The sequence below is a fragment of the Lucilia sericata genome, unplaced genomic scaffold, assembly GCF_015586225.1.
Source record: "Lucilia sericata isolate MDLA Ls3-8-SP2 unplaced genomic scaffold, ASM1558622v1 Contig000023F_arrow, whole genome shotgun sequence".
Taxonomy (NCBI): domain Eukaryota; kingdom Metazoa; phylum Arthropoda; class Insecta; order Diptera; family Calliphoridae; genus Lucilia; species Lucilia sericata.
This window is the reverse complement of record NW_023994061.1, coordinates 1,287,556-1,299,798: the sequence shown is the minus strand read 5'-3', so window position 1 is coordinate 1,299,798 and position 12,243 is coordinate 1,287,556. Positions and strand designations below refer to the sequence as shown.

Here is a 12,243-nt window from a genome sequence, read left to right as displayed (position 1 = left end):
CAGTAGACCGTAACACTAATCCATCATATAAGTCGAGGACCCGTTCTTACTCACAGAAAACACACTGTGGTAAATCTGCTATGAACAATGTAATCCCTCAACATACCTGGACAAGGATGGAAAATTCAATAGTATCAATAGTATAAGATACCTTTCATCCATCACCATTCAATCCAGCACACTTCTCATTCATTCGATACACTCATAGAGAATAACATCTGACTCATTCACTCTAGGTATACAGGTACGTAATATCTATATACCCTACATCCATGCCTGTATCTTGTATCCAATGTTAAGTTTCATAGTCACTCATCTGTGAGGGATCTGTTGTCTTCTTCAAAATCACCGAACTTATCCCGAATTATTCATTGTCTTCCCGCGACTTCTCCAATAACTGGCGCAAGACAAAGTCCGAAACTTTGCCTGTGGGCTACGGGTTGCCATGGTACCAGATTATGTGGTTCTCTAGTTTGACCCCATGTCAAATCATTCCAAGGAAAGGCCGAGGATACATTTGATCATCACCAGTTTATAGTCCCGGTGGTACTAGAAGCACCTCTTTTGCCCGGGATTGTAATAATACCAAGATGGGGTCTTTCATCAAGGTAACATGCCCCCGGGGGGCATGTCTTTATTTTACGAATCCATTTTTTGTTGGAATACTTATTTTCGATCATAGCATAACTGAATGCAGAAACGTAATCGAAATGCAGAACAGGGGTGACTAAGATACCGTGATTATGTTAAATTATTGTGGAAGTACTACATATTTTGAACGCTTTTGATAGAGATTGAGCTTTTTCAAAGTTTAAGACATTTTGTAGAAAGAAGTTATCCAGAATGAAGTTGAGTAGAAGGAAATACATTACCATTTGATCGTCAACGTTTATGATTCAAGTCAAAGTCTTATCAGCGACATCAGTTTGTCCAACTTTGCTGTCGATGTAGTACAACCATCCATTGAAATTGAATTTAGTCTGTAACTATCGGTTTATTAACTTACCTAATTCTCCAGCATTGTCCATAATATCCTTTAGTAGATAGTTTATCTTAGGTGCACCCATAAGATATAGATTATTAGTTCACAATATATTGTCTTTCATTTACACAAATAGCATGCACTGTATTATTGAGATATGTATTTGCAAAAACACTTGAAAAATGTCTTTTGCTCAATTTACTTAAGCTCAGCTTTTACTTTTTATTTTCTATTTTCTTTTGCAGTGGTGGGTGAAAAGTAACTTTAATCTAAGGGGAAAAAATAACTGTTCTAGTTTAAAGATTTTCGTTCTACTAACTGAAAATAAACCTTTACCATTCCCGTTCATATTAAATATTTTGTGCATTATTATTCTTAAATACTTTATCTTTCTTTTAGCATTTTACTGATAACGTTTCTTTTTTGTATATGATTTAAATTTCATTTAATCAATCTACTTGTCAGTGGAGCTTACATTACGTTGTAATCTTAGTATGTTCTCTCACACTTAAGATAAAATATCTACTACTTCATTCATTCAGATCACATTTGTTTTGCTTTTGTAGTTGTTGTAGTTTAAGTGACGATATAATTGTCAACTTAATCATTTGTCTGTTTTTTTTACTCTCTAAATATCTCCGGTTGCAAAAGTCAAAAGTGACAGGGATGGGAAGTTGCATATGATTACAATAGTTTCTCAGTATAACCATTATTTTCCTTAGGATGATTCCTATGTGTAGATATATTCTTTAAAACTTTGAAAAGCCTTTTTAAATAAATAGAAAAATCTTTAAATCCACCGAAATTCTTCATTGCATTACAGATATCAATCAATATAATTTGTTTAAATTTTTATAATGAGTTGGGACTGATTTATATATAACTATTTATAGTTAATTTTTTTGTTAAATTTATAATTCTAACTATGCCGTCTCTGCTTAAAGAGTCTTGATATAAAAAACTTTTCTGCTCTTTCTAGTAAAAGCTTTTAATGTAACCATTGTGGGGTTTATTGCAAAAAATTCCGTTAATTTAAATAAAGTTATGAAAAATAATTATTTTCTTATATTCCTCCCTAAAAACTATATGATATAAATAAACTACAATATGAAAGTCAATTCTGGACCAGAAATCCCATAATTTTTTACATACGTTTAAAATTCTGTATATATTCATTAAATAGACTATTTTTTATCTTGACGGATTATATCCTTTAGCTAGTCATAGTTAGCCGATGAAAGTCATTTGTATTATATTGTCGTATTATATTATCGATAGTAGTTAGCCGACCAAGAGCCGAAGAATTTATCTCGTCGGATTGTATTTCTTAGCCAGTTATAGCTAGCAGTCGAGATTGTATCCTCGGCCTTTCCATGGAATGAATTGACATGGGGTCTTAACAGAGAACCACATAATCTGTTACAACGAGAACCGAGAGCTCGCATTGCAGTGTTTCGGACTTTGTTTTGTCCCCGTTAATGGGGAGATCGATTCGGGATGCTCGTGGTGACATCGAGAATGTCGGTTAAAAGACTGATGCACGGTAAAGTCTATAATTCTGGATAAGTTCGGTGCTGTTGCCGATGTCAACAGATATACCACAGAGGATTAACTGTGCGTTGGAACGAGTTGGTGTTAAGTGTAGATGATACAGGATAAATGTAGGGGTATACGGAAATTACCCGCTCGTATAGCCAGAGTGAGTATGTCGGATGTTGTTTTCTAAGGTGTATCGAATGAATGAGAAGTGTGTTGGGTTGAATGGTGATGGATAAAGGGTATAATATAAAAGTGATAACATTGAATTTTCCTTCCTTGTCTAGAAATGTTGAGGGTTTACTCTGTTCATACCCGATTAACCACAGTATGTTCTCTTTGAGTAAGAACAAAGTCCTCAGGGCAGAGTTTTGGACTTTGTCTTGCACCGGTTATTGGAGACGTCCCTTCGGGGTGCACGTTGTGGTTGTGATTTAAACCAAAATTTGCGGGGAGAGAATGGACGGTAGAGTCTATAATTCTGGATAAGTTTGCCGTTCCGAAGTCAACAGATACCCCACAACACAGGCCATCCCATCTGCGTGGTTGTAAACGGAAACGGTTGTAAACCTGAGTAAATTGCTTGTAATGGATCGGCAGAACTGCCACCGGCTTGTAAAAAGCACAAAGGGGCGGTGGTGAGTCGTCTAATCAATTCAGCCTGCGGTGGAAAATGTAACACCGTGAAATAAGGCCAACACAGCAGGTGTAAAGCACCTTGCCACCGATATATTTAAGCAATTCATTTTTGAAAATCTACATATTGTGAAAGGAAGTGGGTGTTTTATGGGAATAGAATATAGTGAATGGATTTAATTTTAGATAAAATTAGTCTTTAAGGCGAATTGTGGACATTTAAGTGATTTTCTGTAGAAGGCTTTGTATGGGGTATAGGGTCAAATGAGTCCCGATCATTACAAAATTCATCAAGGTCATCGAGGATAGTATAAAACTTAGTTGTGCCGTTTATTGTCGAGTTACGAGTATATTAAACATAATTATGAGCTGGAAAGCCAAATTCGGGGGGTTCAGTTGTATGGGGCCTAGGTGAAATAATAACGTACATAATATGTACGTATTTTGTGTTAACTCTGACCCCAAACATTAAAATTATATTTTTTAAACTTGAGGGATCCGTACTTGAATCGAGTGTTTTATACATAACTAGCTATACCCAGTGTGCTTCGCTACCCTCATCGTAATGGAATAAACAAAATATTATTATTGTTGAAGTACGAAAAAGTACCAAAAGACCTTTTTTATTTAATTTCATGATTCGAAGTTAAATATTATAGAAAATTAAAAAAATACCAGTTAAAGAACGAAAAGGTGCCAGAAAATACTCCAGTTTAGACTTTCATTCTTTCAAGTCCCTGATTGTTTCTAGGTTCACTATAATAGAAAACTTAAAAAGTAACAGCTGAAGAACGAAAAAGTACCAAAAAGTCCTGCTTTATAGATTCTCATTTACTCCGGGTTCTGCATGCTTAATTTCATGTTTATAATTTTAAAGAAAACTTTAAAAAGTACCTGTGTAGAACAAAAAAGTACCGAAAAGTCCCTTTATTATTAATTTCAGTTGGAGAATGAAAAAGTACCAAAAAATATCACTTGGTACCGGGGTTCCAAATAACACCCCATTAGCATATTTAGTGTTTCTAAATCTAAAAATGTTATCTAAATTGTGTTTGAATAAACATTTGAATACGGTCTTAGTGGATCTATTTGGTGGGTGTCCAAATTTCAGCTCTTTACCTTCAGCCGTTTAGGCTGTGCGATGATGAATCAGTCAGTCAGTAACGTTAGAATTTTATATGTATATACATTTCAGGATTGTCCAATAGATTTATTTAATTTAGTTTAGGACAACTTTTGTCCAAGATTGTCGGGTTAAGTTTTTTTTGTTTTCTAAATAATAAGAAGTTTGGGTTTTTTATATTTTTTATTTTATTTATTGATTTTTTTATTTAATATTAGTTTTAATTTATTTATGCATTTATTAATATTATTAATATAATTTCGTTTTTATACAGGTTTTCTTTTTTAAATTAAATTTAACTATTTAATATACAGAGTTTTTATTTTTGTGTTTTAATTTAATTTAAAAAGAAAATAATAAAATGCCAGTGCAAAAAGTATGATTATTTAATTGCATTTAAAATTCGTTAATTTAAAAATTAAAAAAAAAAGAAAAAGAAAAGTATGTTTTTAAAAGTAGATGAAAAACTATGTAATCAAAATTATTATTGTTTTTTTTTTTTTAAATTGAGACTTTTTTAAGAAAATATTTTTTTTTTAATTTAAACAAAAGCCCTGGCAGACGAAACTATAGGGGGGGGGGGGGGGGGAGTATATTTATTAGTAAATTAGAAAATAAAATAAAAAAACTTGAATTGTTAAAAACAATATAGGAATATGGTTTAATATACAAAATAAGATAGATAAAGAGATAAATAAACTTATTTATTAAATATAAAATTTGCATTTTATTTTTATTTTTTTTTTTCTAAAACGTTTTTCTGAATAAAAACTAGTATTTACAACTATAGTTGAGTTAAACAAAAAAACGAAAAATAATTAAAGAATTTTTTTTTAATTATTTAGAAATAACGTTTTAGTCGTTCGTGGTTCCTATAATTAAATATTGTTTATTTTTTTTTGTTTAAATTTTTTCTTTTTAAAAATTATATTAGGAAATTGACTTAAAATAGTGACTATACATTGTGTGTTTTTAAGTTTTTAGTTTTTTTTTAGGGGGTTTTTTTATTTCTTAAATGTTTTGGAAATTTTGCAAAATTTTTAGAAAATTTAAGGAAAAATCTACTTTATAAAACTTAATAATTTTATCTTTTTTTTATAAAGTTTCGCTGCTTTAAGAAAAATTATTAATTTAATAAATTAGTTTTTCCTTAAATTGATCGAAATTTTGCTTAAAATTTTTGAAAAATAGTGGAAGCCAATTTTGTAATTTTCGTATATTTTATGTTAATATGCTTTTTAAAAATCACATTTTTTTTTTTAATTTAAAACATTTTGATCATGTGTGGGACTTTATTTTGAGTTAAAGTAGAAAATAGGAAGACATTGGAATGTTTTCCTGATCAAAATGTTAAACATCTTTTATATATATTTAAAGCATAAAATTATTATTTAGCAAAACAAGTTATTTTTGTTGCTTTTATTTTCAGGGAAATCTTTAAATAAAACAACTATTTATTAAGTTAATTAAAAAAAATATTAATATATCAAATCCTCCATTAGTCATTTATATAAAAAAAAAATAATTTACATAACCTTAAAAATTATTATAAATAAATTGTAAAAAAAGTAAATTTGCAGTTTTTCTTAACCAGTTCCTTTCGAGGCAGAAGATTTTGTTTAAGGATTTTCTTTGAAATCAGTGTGTGTGTGTTTTGGTGTGTTTTAAAAGTGTGAAGTACCTTTTTGTTTTTGGAAAATTTCGTTTGGAAGATGGCTGAATCTAAATATCAAAAACAAATTTTTTAGTTTTTTAAAAAATTCTCTTAAAAAAGAATTTAGAAAAACATAATTAGAAAATCTTTTTGACAAAATCTCTTAGCAGTTATACCATATGAAAATGGCTATAGCTTTCATTATATATTCTGGTTATAAAAAAATAGGGACTAAAACAAAGGGGAGAAGGAGTTATTAGGAGTATTTTCCAAATATATGCATTGTTTAATTGGCAGTTTAAAAAAAGTTTGTTTTCAGCATTATTCTACCGCTGTAAAAGTATGTGTTGAAGTGTGTGTTTCTCTAGATATCTATGTATGTGTGCTTGTCTAAATCCTGTGCTATATACAAAAGTAAACTGTATTACCCCCATTATCCAGGGGGCAATTCTAGTTCTAAATATTTAATAATGCAATAATAGAAACAAAACAAAAAAAAAAATTAAGCAAAACTAAAGAAAACTTGACTAATGAAGAAGTTGTCGTTAGTACGAGAATTTCAGAATAGTTTTTCTTAAACGTACATGTGTTTATGTGTGTTGAGTGTGGCTAGAGTGTTTTTAAAGTAAACAGCGTTTCTTAAACTTTGTGCCCTTTTTCATTCTTTATATATTTGTAACTTATAAGCAGTGTTGGTTATTTAACTTTGGCAGTTTTGTTTCGTTTTTTAAATTATTTTTTTTTCAGTTGAAAATTAAACTACTTTTATTATAAATTAAAATTTGTTTTGTTTTTTTTTTTAAATACTATACAATTAAAGAAACGCTGTTACTTTTACGTTTTGTGCAAAAACTATTTGAAATTCTCATGTTAGTTTTTTTTTTAAGAATTCTATATTTATATACTAAAAATATTTCCTTAGATTATTAAATAAAAATGTTTAAATTTCCAAAAATTTTATACAAAAATTATTTTAGTTTCATTTACTTTTTTAGTTGATTTTTAAAATACTTTTGTTTTTCTTTATCCGTGTTTTTAAACCTTAAAGGTTTTTCGTTTAAGTCATTTTTTTTTATAAATTTGTTTGAAACCTTTTTGCACTTGGTATTTTTTACAATTCTTAAATTTTTTTAATATTCTTAAATTTCTAGGTTTTTTTTGTCTTTTAATTTTAAAATTTTCACATATAGGTTTTTATATCTTACGATAAGTAGTCTGGTGTGGGTTCTGGCACTGCTTCGGGGTTGGTAAACAAGGGATTGGGGAACTCTGGTGGATGGGGCAAAGGCGCTAAGGTCTTGGGTCTTCTGCGATAGGCCATTAGCCAGCAGGATACAGCCACGGCCACAGCAACCAATGCCAATAGGGCAGTTATAACCAAAGCTATGATAAGACCCACCATAGATACACAAATATCTTCCACTCTTTGAGCGGCCGGTTTAACTAAAACAGAAATGAATCATATTAATTAAATGTCCCTTATTTATCTAAAACTTTTCCACTTACTATTGGCATCATTAGCTCCCGTTGTTGTTCTCTTTTCAAATGTCAATATGGCATTGGACGAGATGGTTATTTCTTCTCTTAACTGTCCTTCCATACCCGTGTTGGTAGCTATAGCGGTGGCATCATCGGTAGAATTGTCAGCAATAGCACGACGTCTTCGGCGACCGAAAGCATTGTAGCCACGGCAATTAACGGGTTGACATTTGCCGAAGCAAACTCTTATATTACATTGGAAGCGTATATTGTCGGATGAGGGGAATTTGAAGGCATTGAAGTTGGCCAACAAGCTATTAGTATCTGGATTATATTCCCATTCACCGAAAATGGAAGGATCAGTGGCACAACCGTTTTCATCTGTGACTATATACTCGTTTTCAATATTATCCTCCATGGTCTTGGCAATACATGAGCGTGCAAAGCCTCCATAAATAGCTAAAAAATAAATTTTAATAAAAAAATAAATCATAGTTTTTAAAAAAAAATAAACAAATACTTACTGGCTGGTTCAACATCAACTTGTAATTTAAGGTTATCACCAATTTCAGCCGAGTTAATTTCTTCGCCCTCGTGTGTTATGATTCTCATTTGACAAATAGGTGGTGGACCGGTATTTGCAATAGTGCCGGCTGTTGTCAACATGGATACATTAAATCCTAAGGTCACATTCTTTTCGCCTGTTTGATAGACACACTTGATGTTATAAGCTTGAGCCTTGTAAGTCACCAGTTTAGGATGTTTCTGTATGACCAACACGAAGCTGGCAATATCCTTAACGGCTTGCATGCCACAGCTGCCAAAGTGTACACGGAATATTTCGGTGCGTGGTACTGTTTCGCCAGCCAAGTTGACAACACGACGACATTCTTCATCCTTGCTGTGACCCTTAACGTAGAGCACACCATTGAAGCCAGGTTCGGTAATGTGTATTTCCACCTGAACGCCATCAGCTAAACAGCTGACTACCATATCTGGTCTTGGGAAGTCTGTACGGAAGTTGGTGTGATTACATATCGTGTCTGGGTTGCCAGTGTAGCCGGTAATGCACTGACATTGGGCGCGATGGTTTATGGCGTTACAGAAAGCATTAATGCCACAAGTCTTAAGCAAACATGGGTCTTCACATGTTTTGGTTTCTGTGTTACAGTAGCGGTTGTCGGCACAGTCATCATTGGTGTTACATTCGGGATTGTCTTCGGGTATACATTCGCCACTATTTGTTAGGCGATAGCCATGATCGGTAGGGCAAATACAGCGTCCTCTCTCGTCTATAACAAAACCTCTTTCCAAAGCACAAACGCAATGGCCGGACTCGTCGATCTTAAAGCCTTGTTGCGGCGAGCAGGGAGTACAGTATTCATAGACATCGAGAGCAGTGCCTGGAGGGCATACACATTGGCCGTCTATGTCACGTACAAAGCCCTTTTCAATAACACACAATGAACGTTTATCACACTGGACAGCAGCATTTCCGGTATAACCTTCCAAGCATTCACAGATCATGGTTCTAACGGGAACCGTATCTAAAACACGACATTCAGCATTGACTCCGCAAGGCTGGGTGGCATTGCAAGGATTGATACATTCACCGCGAATACAAGCTGTTTGACTTGGACAATCGCCATCATATTGGCAAATGGGTATATCACGTACAGGTTCGCAACCGTTGCGTCGGGCTATTGTGTTAGGTGGACAAGCACATTGCGGCTTATGTTGGTATACTTTGCAAACTTCGTCAATAGCACAGGCTGCCGTAGTATCACATGGATTTTCACATTTACCGTTGACACAAGCCTTGCTAGTGGGACATTCATCATCGACGCGACAACCCAAAGTTTTACAGGATACACGAGCGTTTCCTCTAAAGCCTGGTATACATTCACATACGGCGCGATGATCGACGGCCAAGCACTGAGCGTTTACACCACACTGTTCACCTTGACAAGCTGGTACACATAATTGATTGCGGCAAGTGTGTGTGGAAGGACAATCTGAATTGATAGAACATTCCACCTTTGAGCATTCGAATTCTGGATTGCCTTCGTAGCCTTGACGACATGTGCAAACAGGTTTGTGATCTTTAATGCGGCATTCGGCGTTGATACCACAATTGCAAGGATCGCGACATACACCATTTAGACAAGACTTGTCAGCAGGACAATCTGAGTCAGCAACGCAACCACCTACTTCAATGACCGTTTTTGTAGGTTTGCAAGTACCACTGCCACTACTTATGTAACCATCGGGACATACACAAATCATTGTTCTGACTGGTGATGTTGGTGTTACCACGCATTGAGATGGTCTGTTGCAAGGTTCCAAAACTAAGCAAGGATCTACACATTCGTCATTAATGCAAGCCAAGCGAGAAGGACAATCCGTATCTAGACGACATGTGGGTTGTGGTTCCGGTCTACAGTCCACATAAGGATTACCCAAGAATCCTGCAGGACAGCGGCATACAGCTAAGTGATTTTGAGGTCTACATTCAGCTCTGGAAGAGCATGTATTTTGATAGACACAAGGATTAACACATTGTTCGTTCATACAGAATTTATCGGAAGGACAATCGTTATTCGATTGACAACCAATTACACGGCATCTTTCGTAAGCATTGCCTCTATAACCACTCTTACATCTGCATTGAGCTCTGTTGGATTGTACATAACACTCAGCATTAATACCGCAAGGATCATTTACCAAACAAGGATTAATACAATTGTTGTTAACACAAGCCTTGCCGGAGTCGCATTCACTGTCGACACGACAGCCAATAGATCTACAGGAAGTGTATGGATTGCCTTCGAAGCCATCTTGACAAGAGCAAATGGCACGGTGATTGGATATTTGGCACACTGCATTCGTTCCGCAGTTGCAAGGATTGCGACATTGTCTGTTGATGCAGGCCTCTTGGTCAGAGCAGTCGGAATCCGCTACACATCCAGGACTTTGTAATACCAATTGTTTGCATTCACCTCTGGCATCAGGAACATATGATGATGGGCATTCACATACCATGGTGCGCACAGGAACGCTGTCCAAAACGCTACATTTAGCAGAAGGAGCGCATGGTGATAATTCCGTACAAGGATTCTGGCATTTGACATCAATACAGGCCAGGCCACTAGGACAATCGCCATCATCTCGGCAAACGGGTTCCTCTTGTCGGCGCTCACAATAAGCATAAGGATTACCTAAAGGTAAATGGTCAGGACATCTGCAAACGGCACGATGTTGTAAAGCTTGGCATAAAGCATTTTGGGCACAAGGATTATCCTGGTCGCGACAAGGATTAATACACAAGTTGTTGACACAGGCTTGATTTGAGGCACAATCGTAATCTGAATTACATTCCACGCGAATACAACGAACGAATGGATCGCCTTGCATACCAACTGGGCAACGGCAGGTAGCTCTGTGGTTGCGACCATAACATTCAGCATTCAAAGCACAAGGATCGCTAATCAAACAAGGATTCACACATTCTCGGTTAACACATTGTTGATCTGTAGAACATTCATCGTCCGATTGGCATCCGATTTGAATGCAGCCATACTGGGCATTACCAGAGAAACCAGGTTTACAGTAGCAAATAGGATGATGGTTGCGTACTTGACACTCGGCATTGGGACCACAATTGCAAGGATTTACACATTGGTCATTGACACAAGACTCCGTTAGTTGACAATCCGAATTGGATTTGCAGCCAACAGTAATGACGTCACGAGCTAAGAAGCAAATCAGAAAGGTTAAACTAATTACCGCAAAAATATTTCATTGTAATACTTACGTGGTATGCAGACTTGTCTGGCATCACCGGAATATCCAGGTGGACAGCGACAAACTGCTTCTCTGTGTTGGACATGGCAATAAGCTCCACGTCCGCAGGGTTCTTCAGCGCAAGGGTTAACGCAACGCTCATTGCGACATGTCTTGTCATTGGGACAATCATCGTTATTTATACATTCAGCTGTAGGTATTTTAGGTTGCTCTATGGCCACAAATCTACACTCGACACGTGGATTACCGGTATAACCCTTTGGACAAGTACACTGAGCATAGTGGTCTCTAGACAAACACTGGGCATTAACGCCACATCTTTCCAAGCGGCAGGCATCAATGCACGAACCTCTTTGACATACTTCAGTATTAGCACATTCTTGATTATTCTGGCAACCAGCAACAACGTCATGTCTTATAGCTACGCAATTGCCCGAGGTATCAGTTATGGTGTCACTGGGACATTTACAAATCATGGTGCGAAGCGGTAAAGTATCTAAGACAGTGCAGGTTTGTTGTGGTGTACAGACATGTGGTGTTGCACATGGATTTGAACATCTCTGGTTGATGCAAGCCAATTGTGTTGGGCAATCAGCATCTTGCGTACATTCTGGTTTTGGTTTCACAGCTGGTGGTTGTTTTGGTAGTACACAGTCCTGGTAAGGATTTCCTGTGTATCCAGAGCGACATTGACACTGAGGTTGATGATGTCTAGCTAAGCAAATAGCGTTGACGGCACATGTGTCTTCATCACAAACAGGACGGCAAACGCGATTTAATCTATCGCAGGCCTCATGATCAGCACAATCTTCGTTGTATTGACAGTGTCCGGTTATGCAGGATACGAAAGGATTGCCTTGAGTGCCAGCTGGACAAACACATACAGCTTGATGATTTTGTGGTTCACACATAGCATTAATGCCGCAGCGAACATTGCCGTAGGTGCAAGGGTTGACACAGTTTTCATTGATACAAGCCTTGTCATAAGGACAATCCGCATTAATTTTACACTCGGCTATAAAAATTATA

At 35.6% G+C, this 12,243-nt stretch overlaps 1 protein-coding gene across 1 annotated transcript in view; it reads right to left on the bottom strand.

Annotated features, from left to right (window-relative positions):
* Positions 1-4,767: 4,767 nt before the first annotated feature.
* The window catches only part of LOC119609406, a 261,260-nt gene continuing 253,784 nt past the window's right edge, over positions 4,768-12,243 (bottom strand). The window contains exons 82-85 of the mRNA XM_037964168.1: positions 11,225-12,229; positions 7,935-11,162; positions 7,438-7,869; positions 4,768-7,374 (exon numbers count right to left, since the gene is read on the bottom strand). Coding sequence (XP_037820096.1) covers positions 7,133-7,374; positions 7,438-7,869; positions 7,935-11,162; positions 11,225-12,229 — 4,907 coding nt within the window. The 3' untranslated portion in view covers positions 4,768-7,132. The remainder of the gene's footprint in view (positions 7,375-7,437; positions 7,870-7,934; positions 11,163-11,224; positions 12,230-12,243) is intronic.